The sequence below is a fragment of the Protopterus annectens genome, chromosome 16.part0 (genome assembly GCF_019279795.1).
Source record: "Protopterus annectens isolate FY-2018-M chromosome 16.part0, PAN1.0, whole genome shotgun sequence".
In the NCBI taxonomy this organism is placed as follows: Eukaryota; Metazoa; Chordata; order Ceratodontiformes; family Protopteridae; genus Protopterus; species Protopterus annectens.
This window is the reverse complement of record NC_056750.1, coordinates 260193177-260211074: the sequence shown is the minus strand read 5'-3', so window position 1 is coordinate 260211074 and position 17898 is coordinate 260193177. Positions and strand designations below refer to the sequence as shown.

General features: G+C 40.9%; 1 protein-coding gene across 5 annotated transcripts in view; it reads left to right on the top strand.

Annotated features, from left to right (window-relative positions):
- The window catches only part of LOC122791042 (myomegalin-like), a 3200315-nt gene that overhangs the window by 2014380 nt on the left and 1168037 nt on the right, over positions 1-17898 (top strand). For all 5 annotated transcript variants that reach the window (XM_044058817.1, XM_044058818.1, XM_044058820.1 and 2 more), the window contains exons 33-34: positions 8207-8323; positions 8536-8649. In XM_044058817.1, the coding sequence (XP_043914752.1) occupies positions 8207-8323; positions 8536-8649 (231 nt within the window). The remainder of the gene's footprint in view (positions 1-8206; positions 8324-8535; positions 8650-17898) is intronic.

The window sequence follows — 17898 nt, the reverse complement described above, 5'->3', positions numbered from 1 at the left end:
GAGCTTTCATGGTCTCTGCTGCCTCTTCCAGGTAGTCGCCCTTGAGTAAGACAAAATCTGTTCGCATATGTTTTGAACATTCAGAAAGTGGAACAAGGAGGTGCTCTCCCTGGCACCTACATTTGATAGAGAGCGAGCGAGAGAGACCCGAGCTTGAGCAGCCACCATTCAGTCCCTTAACGCAGCTCCCTTCTGAGGCTTGTATTCTTTGTACTAGCAGTCATGTCTGACTCTGGCCTTTTCAAGGCTGTCATCTTTTTTTTTTTCCTCCTCTGTGGCAGTGAGTTACTGGTTGGTGAAAGTAAAAACATCTACAGCATTTAATCACAAAAAATAGATACTGCTTTCGTTCTGTCTCCCTGCATTTAGTGTTCGTCTCATGCCAACCATTTTAAAATCCACTTAAGGCTTCTACCATTTCTTTTTACTTCGTCAGATAGATTTCTTCTTAGTTTTCTTTGCAAAGTTATTTGTGACTTCATTAGTAATTTTGTTTCTTTCCAACTTATTTTAGATTTTTTCCTTTTCTAGCTACCTGCGCCAGTCCTAGTAAAACAAACTTTCCAGACTGCCATATATTCATATTTTTTGTTGAGAGCTGTCATTAGCTGTTAGAGGATTTGGGAGACCATTCTGGGCTTTTGGATTGACTGAATACTAGCTTTTAAATACCCTCCCTGTTGAGCTGGTGAGTTCCGTCTGATGTTTCTCCTGTTTCTGTAGCAGCAGTGACAATAAAGTGCCAGCAGTGATGGTAGTTGAGGCTCATTTTTTTTATCTTGAGTTGGTATTGGTACTTTTTTCAGTCTTAAACACATCAAATTATGCATCTTTTTATTTTTTTCCAGCTTTCTGACTCTGTTTCTCCTTTTTGGGTGTCATGTGTCAGAAATCAAAGCTGCCCACCAACTGTATCATTTGGTAATTGTGTTGTTCCACTAATTCTCATGTTACCTTCAGTGGGTCTTGGTGCTTTGGAAGCAGATTGTCAGACACTGGCCAGATGTCTCAGGTTGTCCTTGTCTGTTTTCAGGTTCATCCACATACAAAAGTCACCTGTTTTTTGTTGAATTATGGAGGTGTTAAGTCTGTACTGAAATAACTTTTGTGGGAATAGGAGGTCAGAACAGCAGAGCAGATCAAGCACCACCGCAGTCAGGGTTTAGGGAAGGGTAAGTGCTGCCACTGGAAGTGTAGAGAGATGCATCCACCTGCATAAAGCTCATGTGTTCAAGTTCATTTGAATTGGATTTAATTTTGCACTGTACTGTTTGCCACTCTGTATATTATATTGAAATGAAGAAACTGTGTGTTGTTTTTGATCTGCATTTGGGAATTGGTTTAAAATGAAATAAAAAAAAAAAAGTGATGCAGTCTGGTGAAACAGTTTTGAACCCCTGCCTGCCAGTACTAAATTGTTATGTCTTCCTTTTAAAACTAAAGCATTGGTTTTGAGGCAAATGGAGCTAGATTTTGGCAACACGCTGACTGATGGACTTGTAGTAAACAGCCTGTTCCTCTGAATGTATCTGCCATGAGCTGTTGGCTTTCAACACATGACTTCATGTTTTATTTTGTAACTACTTAGCGGACTACACTGCTAGGCTCAGTGGGATTACTGTTTCTGTAAGATGACTGTGCTTTGTGAAAGGCTGCTGTGCTTTTTACCAAGGTGTTTCTCTTCTCCACAGTCGTGTGACCATGGATTTAGCGTGCATATGTGGGTGTGTCTGTATGTGTGTGTATACATACATATATGGATGGTGGGTGCATTGATGTAGGTTGTTGACTTACAAATCATAGGTTCATAGGTGTGTACTAGGCTAGTGGCCCTGGAGCCTTTACAAGCCTAGCCCATAGAAGTGCCTTGGCACTGTGCCGCCCGGCGTTAGTTCCCAGTGCCTCTATCAAGTAGAGCCACTGGAGTGATCCCCAGGGTGAACTTTCTATTTCCCATCCACTCATCAAGATTCCTCTCGAAGAGGGCCAGTGAGGTCCTCTGCTTGACATGTATGGGAAGTCTATTCCAGAGCATGAGCAGTCTGTGGGTTATGAACCTGTCCCTCCAGCATGCTCTGTTGATTGTGGTAATGAGGTTGAGGTCTCTGGAGTGTGTGGTGTAGAGGGACTGGGATTTCTTTAGATGTAGCATTTCTAACAGAGGTGGATCAGACATGGCCTTGTAAGTCTAGCAGAGATCTCCTCTTAGTAGACCATATGAGACAGAGAATAGCTGGAGTTTTTTTTGAGTTTGTCCATGTAGGATGTGTTTAAGGACTAGGATCCTCTTCGTGAGGTACTTTTGTGGCATTTCCAGCTGTTGCATGTGTCTAGTGAGGTACATGCCAAATGGGGCATTATACTTGGTGATTGGCCTAATGAGGGAAGAGTAGAGAGAGGGAGATTTACTTTTTTCTTCCTGGATGCAAAACCCCTGGTAATGAGATGTGCCACATAGGACTTTCTGACCACAGTGGCAATGTTGTGGTTGAAGGAGAGGTTGCTGTCAACCTGTGTCCCCATATCTCTTATAACGCTTTCAGTGGTCACTGGGCTGCCATCAATGTGGTAATTAGTGGGAACTGAGTTTTTCCCAAAGGGGATGACTATGTATTTTTTGGCATTAAGCTTAAGGCCATAGTTTTGACACCAGTCATTGGTCTCAGTGAGGCCTTTCTGTAGGATGTCTACATCACTTGCGGAGTTAGTAATGGCTCCCAGCTTGCAATAGTCTGCAAACTTTGTCAGCCAGAGTCCCTCCGTGTTGTCCTGGACTTCTGAGAAGTAGATGCCAAAGAGGAGAGGACCCAGGACCAATCGCTGTGGGATTCCGTCAAGACTGGAGCCCAGACAAAATTAATCTTGTAGAACAGGTACAGATGGATGCATTGCATGGGGATGATTGCACTTGCTCGCATTGTGGGACATGTTAGTGCTCGAACGGAAGTTTCAGCAGGTTAATTTATATTGGAAACATTCACAGATTTTTGACTGGCAATGTGTGTATTTGAAAAGCTGTAATATATTCTCATATCTCAATAAGTAATATTTATATATGTACGTTCAGGGTATGTGGGAGGGCTTTGCCTCATCCAAAAATGCAAATTTTGATCGAGTGGTTTGTAGGGCAAAATATGCTGCCAGTTGTGATCGAGTAATGTTTTGTGAACCTTAATATGTTGATTTTTCATAAGGAAGTGATTTCTAAATGTTGCACAAATAAAAATAATTAAATCCTGTGCTTAATATCATAAGGTTGCCTGGATGCAGAGTCTGCCATCTGGGGATATTTGTTCAGGAACAGGGCTGTTTTATATCACTTGATTCATCTGGTTTATTACTCTTGCTACACTTGGGTGTCATATTTTTCTGTACTGGTTTGTTCAAACTTTATATTCCCCTTTTCCTTCCTGTTTTCTTATAACTGTAACGGACAATTTTTTTGTCATCCTTCCTGCCTGTAGGACACAATAGGCCCTTGGAAATTCCCTTTGTGCATAGTTGCACACTATACAGTCTTAATTTTTATATTTACTGTGCTTTATGCATTATTAGACTGTCTGATATATAATATGCTATTGCATGTAGTTTAGTGTTTTATAAAGCAAGGAAGCCGTTTAGTAGAACTTCTTTAGAAGGATAAACTTAAGGGTCATTCTCTTCTTTTTTAGGAATAAGCTTATTTAGTTATTGTGGAAAAGAGCCCCCTTCCACCTTAGTACAACCCTGGAGACTTTTGTGTGTTTGTATAGCACTGCATTAGGTGTTATGGAAGCATTTAAACTTTTATCTTTGAACATAAATGGCCAGGTTCAGTAACCCAGTCAAACACAGTGGATTATATTAACTCATAAAACTTGGATCCCCAGAGACATGTCTTTGGGAGAAGGACATGGTGGCTTAAAGACTAGATTCAGTGCCGAGTAGACTGGAGTGAGATGTTCAGTGAGCCGGAGTGCTTTGGTCTTGATGAGCTTCATCTTTCTCCTAAGAGTAGAAGTACTGAACAGTAAATTTTCCATTCCTATAGCATCTTTTTCTGACATCTCTAAATTCTAAGACATAATTAAATAATGGAAGAAAGACAAATTTACAAGATGAAGAAAATGAGCGTAAGTGACATTCCTAAATGTGAAGCTTTTCTCTGTTTTGAGAATGTTGCTATCTCTACCATTACTGAAACATGGTTTATAGATCAAAAATGTGTACTACTAATTCCAGGGCATACTTCTGGCATCAGCTACTCACTTACTCGGCCTGTTTGGCCAGTTTCTGGAGAATCTGGGTTGTTGACTGCCCGCCTTGACTTACATCTCCAGTACCTGAGTCACAGGTTGATCCCAGTCTTGTAGGTCACACTTGGGGCTTTATTCCTTTTCTCCAGGGAGCAGACTGTAATTGGGATGACACGTAATAAAATGTAACTGATGCCCTAGATGTGTCATTAAGGTCAGAAGTACTTGAAGTAGTTTTGAGATGCTACACGTGACAAAACTCTCAGGCTTTATCAGAGCAGCTGTGCTGGATACCCTTGTTAACCCTGAAACATTATTTGGAAAAAGGTGCAAGGTGTTGCAGTTCACGCTAAAAAGAATAGGGATAAATCAGTCTGTAGGGATCTGTCAAATACTTCCTGGCATTTTCAAGGAATTTTCCATCATAAAGGACACCAGACTTCAAGAACAAGCAAAGATCTTAAAGATCAGCCAACGGAACTTCTTCCTTATGGGGAAATTTTTAGTTTCTTACCCCAATACAACCAATTGAGCCATCCCCTTGGCCAGCTTGTACACCTGCTTTTTTCCTCCCAGAATGAGGAGCCCACTGAACCATTCCTACTCTTACAAGGTTGATTTTTTTTTTCCTCTCTCCAAGATGATGCTGTCACAGCCTATAGAAGTTTTTTTTAGGTTCTACACCTAACTTACTCCCTTTGCTGTGACTTCCACATATTGCTTGCTCTGGCAGGCATATAAATGCTACCACATAGGCCTGCTAACCCTGGTTATGCAGCACACTGTACGTGCAAACATGGTTATTACAGTCATCAGAGGGAACCAAATGCTTTACCTTCATTGCTAAGGTGGGCAGGCTGACAGTTACTTTTCTTCCCACCTTTGTGCCAGATCTGCCAGCATCCAGGCAACTTGTGTGCATTTTATCATTGTTTAAGCATACAAACATGCTGTGCTGATAAGGCCACAGCTAGTTGCATTTGGCTTTGTTGGCCTGAATTTGTCCATAAAGACTTAAAAGGGAAACATTCATTGACATTCAGAAGCCATATAGCTGAAACACTTGATGTCCTTAAGGGGTCATTTGCATATACATCCCATGGGCCTCTATTACAGGAGTTTTAAGGTATCACACAGTGAAAACTCTAGCCTGGCTATGTTTTTCTTGTAATTTTTACTTATTGGCTTGTCTGTGTGACCTTTTTCAGTTTAGTTGCTGGGTTATTTTGCAGACACCTTGATGGGTTTGGACATCAGCTGGGTTTAAAGATCTTATGTTTCTAGAGTATAGCCAAGCAGTCCAATTATGTTGTTCTGAGGAGGCAGTACAAAGTGTGAAATATGCATGTCTACAGCTAATGGTCTTTGGCTTTGTTGGCCTGAATCTGTCAGACTTGAGGAAAAAAGAAACATTCAGAAACCATATATCTGAAATACTTGATGTCCTTAAGGGGTCATTCCTATATGTCCTGGGCCTCTATTACAAGAGATTTAAGATATCACACAGTTAAAACTCTAACTTGGCTGTATATAGTAAATAATAGTAAAGCAAACCACCAGGAAATGAATGCTCCCAAGCCAGTCACAAACGGAGGTATAAGTAAAATAAACAATGTAGCCAAGGAGCAAACCCGTACAGAGTAAAATCATAAACATCAAATGAACAAGACTTAAGCAGCAGTTGAAATAAGTCCATAAACGGCACGTTCCATATAAAATCCAGAGAGCGTTTAATAGATACACCAGATACTGTTTGATTTTACTCTGCACGGGTTTGCTCCTTGGCTACATTGTTTATTTTACTTCTAGCTTGGCTATGTTTTCTTGTAGTTTTTACTAATTGTTTAAGCATTTAGTCAAAAACTTTAACTTGAATGCAGACGTTAGTAGTGCCTTAGTGATAGCTTGAGAAGACCCAAATAGGCCTTTGAGGTTAGTATCCTAGTTTGTTTCCAGAGTATTTATTGCATCAGTTTTCAACTGATAAAATCAAAGACTGTTGGTGTGTTTTATAATTGTGATTGATTCTACTCTTAGGTTAAAGTAGTGGTATTGTGAGCTGTGTTGTTTTGTTACATGGGATAGAACAGTGAACTTACATGTACCTTTTTCAGACTCAGGCCTAGTACACAAAATCAAAAAGAAGACAAAATCTGTGCGTTAGTTGCAGCACAGAATACAGTGTCCATGTAATAACTTTTTTATAGTCATGATATGCAATAGACAAGAAAAATACAGAGTACAACTTGTTCGGGTTTGTAAAAATGCATTATTTACAGTGCACAAAAACAAACTGGAAGATTAGAGGTCATTTCTCCCACCTTTTTCTTATCTTTTTTTCCTAGTCTTTTTAATTTTCCTTGCCAAAGAAGTAAAGTAACATCTGTCCAATGTAAGAAATTATAGTTTTCAGAAAGGTAGTAATGTTTATTGCAAGGGATGACTTGTGTTATTTTCCAGCTTTTGAAGCAGTCAGTTTGCATCTTTCTTTTGGAATTTTTTGAGATGAGCACAACAATTGATATATAACTTGATTGTGTTGTGGCTGCAAAGAAGATACTCTCAAAGATGAGAGGCAAATACACAACTACTTCCAGGTGAAAACCTGAAGAAGGGAGCAGTGAACCTGTTTATGCAGCTACACACCCTTGTTTGTCTGATTTAATATACATGGCTTTAGACTTTGTATATCAAGTTTTAATAATGTTCCTGTATTTATTTTGGACTTTTTAATTACAATTTGTTTTTGCTTGTTACTTATCTAATACTGTAGTCAGTGACCATTGCACTCAGATTTGGCTGCTGTTAGTGCTTGTTCAGTAATCTCTGTCGTTTCAGACATCTGTGCCATAACCACTTCATTGTTAATTCACATCTTCATCTAACACTGATTCCTGGCTTGCGTCTCCAGGATGAGGACCTCCTTTAGTATGTCAGTATTTAATGATTCAGCCTTCTGCGCCTTTACTTTTTGAATGTTTTCTGGCTTCTTCCATCAGATATTATTTTTGTGTGTATGGTTATTCAGGCCAGTAGAAGTGTTCCAACAAGGTTGATCCCAGGGTTTAGATGAAACAGATGAGTTCTTAAGCATCAGTGATTCTATAAGGGATCCCTTCCTGGTAGATTACAAATATTAACCTATTGACCTCTCCATCCAGCTACTATTTTAGCATTTCCTTTTAAAGTCAAATATACTTGTGTTTACCAGTGTGAGAGTCAAATGTTCACTGTTCTTTCTTCAGCTGCAGGATGTGTGCTTTGCTCATTGGGAGCATATCTGAAGGCTTAAGGTCTAGGTATGCTCTCTTTAGTGCAGTGGATGACATCAAGGTACATGCCAGTATAGGTATGGGCACTTTGAATGGGGGAGCGTCAGAGATATAAAAAAAATGACAAGTGGAACAGAAGAGAGCATTAACTCAATAACCCACAAAGATGCGACTCCTTGTAAAAAACTTTGAAGTATTAAGGGTATGGATTTGTTTTCAACTGCCTAATCTCATTTTGGCTGCTGAAATGTGTTTTTTTGATATGTTGTTTTATCATTTTTTTGGCTTACTACTGGTAGAACCTGACAGACATTGACCTTTCTTCTTGTATGTATAGGGTGAGGTATAGGATATAAAAATGATGCATGTTTTTTGCGGTAGGTCTTATAGGTCTTACCCTGAATTGCAGAGATCTCAGAGTTTGTAAGGAAGGTACAGAGGTACAAGAGGAATTCCTCTTTGTAGACTATGCTTATTTTAATGCTTGGTGGCTGCAGAAGCTCAAAAGGTGCCCAAGGTGTGATTAATGTGTTTCATTTATGTACTTGAGGTGGTAGTTTCATGCAGCGAGCTAGGTTAATGTTCAACATAGTAAACCCCAAGAACACATCTGTTATGTTTAGAATTAGTGAGGTTAAATTATCCATTACCTGTTTGCTAATATTTGTTTATCCAGCATACTTTTTTGTCTTAATGTAGTTACAGCTACTAAGAAGTGTGAAGACAGAGAAGTCCAAGTGGAGCTGCAAGACGTTGGATTTGGAAACATTGAAAAGAGGGAAATAGAAACAGTCATTGGAAACAGTGGGAGTCAAGGTAGGCAGTGCTGATCCATTCATTAAATGAAATGCGTGTGTGTGTGTGTTGTAGAGGCAGTTTGGAATTCCTTGAACATTTCAGGTTTTTGAACCACCTGTTATGTCTTCTTGCTCAAGTTTATTCTAATGCTAACAGTACATTCACTATTCTGAGTTATCAAGTGAATACCTTGATAAGCATAATAAGTACAATGTTTTGTCTTGTTACAGTTATGCAGACTACGAAACTGGAGAACAAAGGAGCCCAGTTTGATCTGCAGGACATGCAATTTGTAATAGTTGAAAAGAAGGAAATGGGTACAGCCACGGAAAAAAGCAGTCAAGGTAGGCAACTATGATGCACACGTTAGTTAATTTGTTTTGTACACAGCCGTACATGCCGAAAAGCCATGTTGCTGTGTAGCGTACATGTGTATAGTTAGCTAATAAGACCATTTTCTATAGCCTAATGGTAAGCATTTGTCAGTGTTCTTAAATTACTGCACCCAAGCTGAAAACAGACATGCTTAAAAGTAAGATGTGTGCCTTAGTTTGTAACTGTACTATATTAAAGTTCATTGATATTATTTGAATTTTCTAAGATAGAAAAAAACAGGTGACTTGCAGCCATTCCTACAAATGCTTTTTCTTTTTTGTATTAATTCTGCAGTCAGAATCCTGTACCCTAATACAGATATTGTATTTAGTCTTCAATTGTAACTTTAAAGTGAAAAATTGCTTTACATGTTTGAGTTGTAAACAAAATAAAGTAGTTCATTAGCTAGATATAGTGAGTGAGTTCTGATGTGATTCACAAGTGTGATACTATGTCCTTTTGCTTCTATAAGCAGTATTAACGGTGACCCCCCCCCCCCCAAGTCCCAGTTGTCTGTTTCGATCCAGTTAAACTTCTGCATTCCAATCTTCTATGCAAGTATGGTGGTCATGAGCTGCAGAAGTGTGAAAATAGTTTCTTTATTAGGCCTGCTTTTCCATAATATACGCTTGAGATTTCTTGTCCGAACTAGAGTATTGCAGCACTGTACAAAAGATCGGAGTGTTGCAGAACAAGACAAGGAGAGCATTTCCAGCAATGCCACTTGAAGACCTCAGGCCATGTTGAGCATTTTCTGCCTTTATAATATGCTTCATTGTGTGAAAGTGGAAATCGCTAGTGCCAGTATTGTGTATAATGCAGTTATTTAGGTCAGTAGAAGTACACGCAACAAGAATGTTCCCAGAAATTCATCAGTGGTTCTACAAGGGGTCCCCCCTTCCCTGGTGGATTACAAATATGAACCTACTGTCCTCTCCATCCAGCCACTGTTTTTGCAGTTGCCTTTAAAGTCAAATGTGTTTGACTTGGAAACACTATTTAAAAAAATAGATGCACAAGGTCACTGATATATGAAGAAGTTGCATTTAAGTTAAGTAATATAGTGAAAGCACTAACCCTGTATAGTTTGTTTGCAAGGATTTAGTAACAAATAAGTTCACCACACGTTAGCACATTTTGTTCCTACAACTTAAATGGAACTTCTTCAGATAGTTGCATCCTTTCTTGGTGTGTTGGGTTTTCTTTGTTTTTTAATGTAAAGAGTGCTGTGGTTTAGTGACTGCAAGGTTCTTCAGTACCTTTCCTGAAATATAATTTGTCAGGATGAAGAGGATGTGTCATTATTAGCCAAAGTAGCAGCTCTCGCTCTCCACCCCACATGCAGAAACAGTAATAAATTATGCATTTTATGTCCACTCATTAGATACTCATTTTTTTAACAGTCCTTTACTCAGCAAGTTCCAGCTCAAGCATGTAAGTATTGTTACAAGTTATTTCAACAAGTTCAAACAGAAAATTTCAATATACACTTTAAATAGATGTGCATCATAGCACTTTCATTCTGTGTAAACTGTCAGGAATGGAGTAAATGGGACAGCTGACCAAGAGAGGTTCTGATGGTTGGTAGGCATTGGCAAAAAAAAAATTAGAGAAGACAGGATGGACCTGTTTTCTGTTCCGACAGACATTTCTAAGATAAATGTCGAAGAGTAGTGTACCCAAGATGTTCCTCTGTGATACTCCTCTTGCCATCTTCCCTTCTCTAATTTTCGCACATTATCTCTCACCCCACAACCCTCTGTGCCATACCATTCAACTGTGCATTCCAGTTACTTTCTGTTGGTAATTTTCTCAATCCTTCCTGTTCTGTTATCCTTGCTGAAGTCTGGATATAACATATCTACTAATACTCCAGTGTCGCGTTCATATGTAACCCAGTTTTAAAATGGGATCAGGCTTACTGAGAGTTGTTTCTATCCATGAACCCACTTTCTATCCTTTGTTATCCTCATTCTACCGTGCGTCCATTCCAGTACGGTACCCTCCCATTGCATTCCTTTTGAAGCCTAAAGTAAGTTTTTCATTCAATACTTCTGCTTTTTCTCACTATTTTGTGATCTCACTCCCATCTTTACTCAACTTGACCAGTTATGTCCCTCGCTTTATTCTTTCTGTTTTGCACCTTAAAAATCCCTTGCTTTTACCTTCTTGATCACATCTGTTAACTTCCTTTCAACTTTAGCTTTGTTATCGTTAACATTTTTGTTTTGCTAGCATTCTTGTTCATTTCTTCTACTTCCCCGCCTCTTCTTTCCACATGTTGTGCACCATATATTTTGCTTTGTTTTTTAGCCTCACATTCCTGTGTAGCCACATTGACCTTTTTGTTTTGCCTGTTCTTCACACTCTTTATCTTTAACCCCTAGTACTCCAACCCTGACCCAGTCCTGTCTTCTAGCTCATCCTTGACCACCTCCCAAGTACCGCATAATCCAAACTTCTAATGTCTCACACCATCTTTGTCATCTTAGTCTTATCTCACCCACTTGCTCTGAAGCACACAGTGACATGAACACTACTGGCCAATGATACCTTTACCTAGACATCTGTGACACCTCTGCATTGATCAGGACTATATCTAGAGTTATGTCCTTTCTGTTACAGCCTTTGATAGTTGGCTAAATCCTTAGGCCATGCCCTCAGTCAGCTCCTGCTCCCCCCTCTACCCCGTAGGTTGGAATCTCCCAGTCTTTTCTGTTTTTGGCAGATATAGTTCCTGCATGAGTCAATGCATATTTTAAGAAGAAGGAGGAGTACAGGGTGACGTACAAGAGTGGAGGAAGATGCACACAGGTGGATTATATCCTATGTAGGAGGGCTCATCTGAAGGAGATTGGAGACTGTAAAGTGGTGACAGGGGAAATTGAAGTTAAGCAGCATAGGATGATGTCTGTAGGATGACATTGGTGATCAAGAAGAGGAAGCAGAGTGTGAGGGCAGTGCCAAAGATGAAATGGTGGAAGTTGAAAAAGGGTGATTGTGAGGTGGAGTTCAGGGAAGAGTTAAGACAGGCACTGGGTGGCAGTGAAGAGTTACCAGATAGCTGGATAACTACAACAGAGCTTGCAAGGGAGATGGCTAGAAAGGTGCTTGGTGTGACATCTGGACAGAGGAAGGAGGACAAGGAGACCTGGTGGTGGAACAAGGAAGTGCAGGAGAGTGTACAGAGAAAGAGGTTGGCGAAGAAGTGGGATTGTCAGAGAGATGAAGAAAGTAGGAGTATAAAGAGATGAGGTGCATGGCAAATTGAGAGGTGGTTAAGGCGTATGGAGAGTTGTATGAAAGGTTGGACAATAAGGAGGGGGAAAAGGACCTGTTGGCTAGACAAAGGGGACCAAACTGGGAAAGATGTGCAGCAGGTAAGGGTGATAAAGGATAATGAGGGAAACATACTTACAAGCAAGGAGTGTGTGTTGAGCAGATGGAAAGGGTAGTTTGAGGGGCTGATGAATGAAGAGAATGACAGAGAAATGAGGTTGGATGATGTGGGGATTAGTTAATCAGGAAGTGGAATGGATTAGCAAGGAGGAAGTAAGGACAACTGAAGCAGATGAAGAATGGAAGGGCTGTTGGTCCAGATGACATACCTGTGGACGCATGGAGGTGTTGAGAGATGGCAGTGGAGTTTTTAACCAGATTGTTTAATGAAATCTTGGAAAGTGAGAGGATGCCTGAGGAGTGGAGAATTGTACTGGTACCGATTTTTAAGAATAAGGGTGATGTGCAGAGCTATAGTAACTACAAAGGGATAAAAATGATCAGTGAAAGGTTGAAGTTATGAGAGAGTAGTGGAAGCTAGGTTAAGAAGGGACGTGATGATTAGTGAACAGCAGTATGGTTTCATGTCGGGAAAGAGCACTACAGGTGCAATGTTTGCTTTGAGAGTGTTGATGGAGAAGTATAGAGAAGGTCAGAAGGAGTTGCGTTGTGTCTTTGTGGACTTACAGAAAGCATATGACAGGGTGCCTAGAAAGGAGTTGTGGTATTGTATCAGGAAGTCTGGAGTGGTAGAGAAGTATGTAAGAGTGGTGCAGGATATGCATGTGGATAGTGTGACAGTGGTGAGGTCTGCAGTAAGAGTGATGGATGCGTTTAAGGTGGAGGTGAGATTACATCAAGGGTCAGCTCTGAGCACTTTCTTATTTGCATTGGTGATGAAGGTTGACAGACTAAATCAGACAGGAGTCCCCATGGACTATGATGTTTGTGGATGACATTGTGATCTGTAGTGAGAGTAGGGAACAGGTTGAGGGAGACCCTGGAGAGATAGAGATATGCCCTAGGGAGGAGAGGAATGAAGGTCGGCATGACTAAGGTAGAATATGTGTGTGTGAATGAGAGGGAGAATAGAGGAATGGTGAGAATGCAGGTAGTAGAGTTGGTGAAGGTGGATGAGTTTAAGTACTTGGGATCAACAGTTCAGAGTAATGGTGAGTGTGGAAGAGTACAGGCAGGGTGGAGAAGAGTGTCAGGAGTGATTTGTGACAGATGGGTACCGGTAAGAGTGAAAGGGAAGGTATACAAGAGGGTAGTGAGACCAGTTATGTTATATGGGTTGGAAAAGGTGGCATTGACAAAAAGGCAGAAGACAGAGCTGGAGGTGGCAGAATTAAAAATGTTAAGATTTGCATTGGGTGTGACTAGGATGGAGTGGATTAGGAATCAGTATATTAGAGGGTCAGCTCAGGTTAGACAGTTTGGAGACAAAGCCAGGGAGGCAAGATTGCATTAGTTTGGACATGTGCGGAGGAGGGATGCTGGGTATATTGGGGAAAAAGATGCTAAGGATGGAGCTCCCAGGTTAGAGGAAAAGAAGGCCTAAGATAAGGTTTATGGTTGTGGTGAGAGAGGACATGCAGGTGATTGGTGTGACACAGCAGGATGCAGAGGACAGGAAGAAATGGAAGCAGGTGATCCGATTTGGTGATCCCTAATGGGAACAGCTGAAAAAAGACAAAAAAAGTTCCTGCACGAGTGTTGCTTCCTTTTTCCTCCTACTCCATTCCTTTATTCTCTTCTCCAGTCTTTTAACATTGTGTCATGTCTGGTGGACAGTGCACACAGTACCAGTCCACCAGCTTTGCTGTCGTAACAGCTGTAGCATTAACCTTGGCTGCTGTCTTGTCCTAGTTTGGTGTTTTCATTTTTCTTGATTGCTGCTGCACCGCAGCTTCTCCATTCATTGTCATTCCTGAACAGCCTGTACTTGGGTACTGCCAAGTGCCACCCATTTTATCATCGGCAGCACTACTAATTTCAGCTGGCTCATCTTCCTATCCAGACTGCTACACTGCAGGCTACCTAACCACAGTGATTCACTTTTGTTTGTTCTGCTCCTGTGTTCCACATGTTTGTTCATCTTTTTTCTACTCCCTAAACACCTACACATTTTTTCTGCTTCTACTTTTCCCACACTCCTCCCCCTTCATCTTATTTGTAAGGTACAGTAATTGAAGTGTAACTTTTTTAATGCAGCACTTCGTCCCTTCTGGAGTAAAATAGAACTTTTGCCTTGCACAGATCATCTTTTGGCAATATCTCCTGCCACTCTCCCACCAATCCTAAGCATTTTTCCTTTGTCTAGTACCAAAGCCCAGCTGTTTCCCTTAATCTCTTTTTTTTTTTTTTTTTTTCCTTTGTGGTCTGGCTACTGGTAGAGGAAACATTTCTGAGAATGTTACCTCCGCCTCCCCAAGTATCTGTGCTGTCACTTTGCTGTCATTTCAGCTGTCTTGTCTGACAGATCGTTGGCAATCTCATTTACCATAATATGTGGCTGCCATTCCGCCTGGGTGACGTTGGTAATTTCCAAAATTTTACTGAGTGTAGGCCCCTAAACCAGTTTCACTGAAATATGGTCTTTCTTTTTTTTTTTGATTGTCTAGCCTAATATTTTCTTTGTGCCAGAGCCTTTAATTACCAAAACCATGTTTTCCTTCCCCAGACTGATTCTTCTGCCCTTTGCTTCATGCTCCATGACTGTATCCCTCCTGTCTTAAAATTTCCACTATTCTTAGTGTTTCTCACTGACTGTGGTGATTGTCTTCCTACTGTGCTCTTCTTGCAAGATTTTTCCAGTGCTTTGTCTCTTTCACACACACTGTCCACTTTCCTTTTGCTCACCTTGCAGAATTGATTCCTACCTGGCTGACTCTAGCTTCGTCTCCCTGCTGTGGTTTGTCACTGCTGTTTGTAGATGTCCTTCCATATCACTGTTGCAGTATTCTTTACGTAAGAGATCTCCTGCCAAGAGCAGCCCAACATCTGACCAGTAAACCAAAGCCTTTAGATTTTATAGGCACTGTACGTCACATGTATGCTTTCCGTATAAGGCATAAAGGTGACAGACACAAGCACTCAGAACTTCTTTGCCACCAGTCCGAGCGCCATTTTTGTACATTGGTCTGAACCCTTCTCTACTGTGCTGGCTGCTAAGCCATCTTTATGATAAGTGCCCTTGTGGGGTTCCTTCTTTACCTTTTTTCTTTATTGTATTGTACTTGCTTTCATGTTATCCAGGAAGAGAAAATGTCACTGTGGGAGGCAGAGTCCCCGCCCATGACCATACACAGTGCTACGTCTGTCAAGCGTTTGACCCCAAGACCCTTTGTAGTTGCTTACCTTCCTTATCCATCCTCGCCTGATAATTCTTCAAATATTGCTGAGTAATGGGGTTTGATTTCTTTTAGGCACCTTTTTCCCTGAGGTTGCACTCTGGTTCCTGCAGGAGGCCAGGAAATCTACTACCAGAAAAATTATCCATGTACAAATGGAAGAGATTTTTTTGTCTGGTGCCTCTCTTGCCATCAGGATCCTCTGTTGGTGGAGATTCTTCTGGTTCTCTTATTTTTGTGATGTGCTTCTTGCTAGGTTGGCATATTCTTCAATTAAAGCTTACCTTTCAGCAATTTCTGCTTGGCTGCCCTTAACTCTCCTTTGTCCTCTCGTTTAGAGGTCAAGAAACGTGTCAAAGATATACTTCATATCAGGGCTCCCCAGAAAGCCTATCCCACCTATTTGGGACCTTAGTTTTGTACCTGAAAAATTGACTGTGGCTCCTTTTGAACCTGTTAGTTCAGCTTCCTTGCAACATTGTGCTTAGAAAACTGTTCTTTTGTTAGCTAGTACTTCAGCCAAGAGTGTGTCTGAACTTCGGGCTGTCATGGCCATTCCTACTTTTGTTTTTTCACAGAGACAGGGTGTCTGTTCAGACTAAATCCTACTTTTATTCCCAAGGTGCTGAATGAGCTGTCCTTGAATCAGGCTATTCATCTTCCTTCATTTTTTTTCTTCACAGTTTGCTAGAAAGAAGGTTCTTCACACCTTAGATCTGCATAGACAGGTCAGATATGTGGATAAAATTAAAGCAATTCATAAATGCAAGCAGCTTTCTGTTTCTATTCATCCAAGGACTTTAGGTTTGGCTGTTTCCAAGCAAACCATCTCATCCAGGATTATAAAGGCCATTTCTTTTTGTTGTTCCCTCATAGCATGTGTCTTTCTGACTCTTTAAAGGCACGTTCTGCTAGGGCAGTTGCCTCTTCTGGTGCATTTTTCAAGGCTCTGGACATCAGTTCCATCCTTAAGGCTGCTACTTGGTCCTCTGTTCATACTTTCACTAAACATTGTAAATTGGATGTTGTTTCCAGGGCCAATCCTGTTTTTTCCAGAGCTGTTTTGTACTTTCCTCCTCCTCCCAGCTTTCTTAGCTCTTGTATTCTTCCTTATGCAAAGAGTACTGCAACAGTGATATGGGATGACGCAGCACAGTTGTGTAAAATCTGACCATAACAGTAGATGTCCTTGACTTCATTTCCCTCTTTGACCAACAAATGCAGGGAAAAAGTGCTCGAACCCAAACAACCCCAAAAAATGTCAAAGAACACACCAGGCTGTAGAGCTAAAATTGTCTGCATTTGCCATTTTATCGGTTTTTACTGTGGAATTATTAAAGGATTTTAGCTCTACAGCCTGGTGTGTCCTTCCAAAGTGCTCCTTTGACATTTTGTCAGTTCCCTCGTTGTTAGGTCTTGTTGCTGTGCTTTTGTTGCCCTCCTGGGAATGTGGGCCCTTTCTTCCTCTTTCCTGCTGTCCTTTTTTCTTCTGGATGTGCATATTCTCCTTTGTTCCTGAAGGTATTTTCTTCCTCCTGGGGGCAATTCAGTTCTGAGTGTTTGTGTCTGTTCATCAGCTTTGTCCTTCGCCTTATGCAGGAAGCATATATGTGGCATATGGTGCCTACAGAATTTAAAGGCTTAGTTATACTTGCCCAGATGATGGGCTATCCTTGTCAGGAGATCCGTTATGTAAAGAATACTGCAACAGTGAAGAGGAGGACACCGCTAATGTTATGGTAAGGTTTTGCACAACTGTACTTTCTCCTTCCACCCTGACTTGCTTCACCTTGTCCTTGTCCTCTCTTTCATGCATCTACTTTGTCCCTTCACCTTATCCTGTGCTTACCTCACTTCCCTATATTTTTCTGATGATCTCTGCCTTTCACCTCATTCTATCTGTAGGCCTCCTGTTACTGCCTCCTCTTCAGTCTCACTTTGTCCTTTTATGTCTGACTAGTCTCTTGAGGAGATGGTCTTAAATTTACCTCTCCAAGTATTCAAAACAGTCTACCACATAGGCACATTGAAGGTAATGAGACACAACACCATGATCAAACACATATCATCGTACACAAGGCCACTCATTCATACCAGCTTTGCAAGCTAAGAGTGGTAGGCATGTAGCCTCCCATCTAGGCCTTCAACTATTGCTCTGTTACATTCTTTGAGACCTGAACTGAGGGATGTACATGCTATGCAGATCCTTATCCAACCTTGAAAGAGACTGGAAACAGAGAGCTTAGAGAAGTGGGATACTCTGGAGATGCCTTTCTGTGTTGCACAATTATTAATTAGAAAAATTCCTTATTCATGTGCATAAGCACTTGGGCAGTAAATGCCTTCTCCATCTGCTTGACAGGGCTCTCCTGAGTGACCTTCAACTCATTTTCCTCATCCTCTGGGTCCTGCAGAAAGTAAGAAAAAAAAGCAGACATGATTCTGATAAGCCCCCTGCATGACCAAGCAAGCTGTGGTTCTCCCAGCTAATTCATTTTAGCAGGGAAGGAACAGTTCAGCTTCCTGAGCTGTGCACCCATCTTTTGCAGTTTGAGCCTGTGGTACTTGCAAACCTAAGAAGTT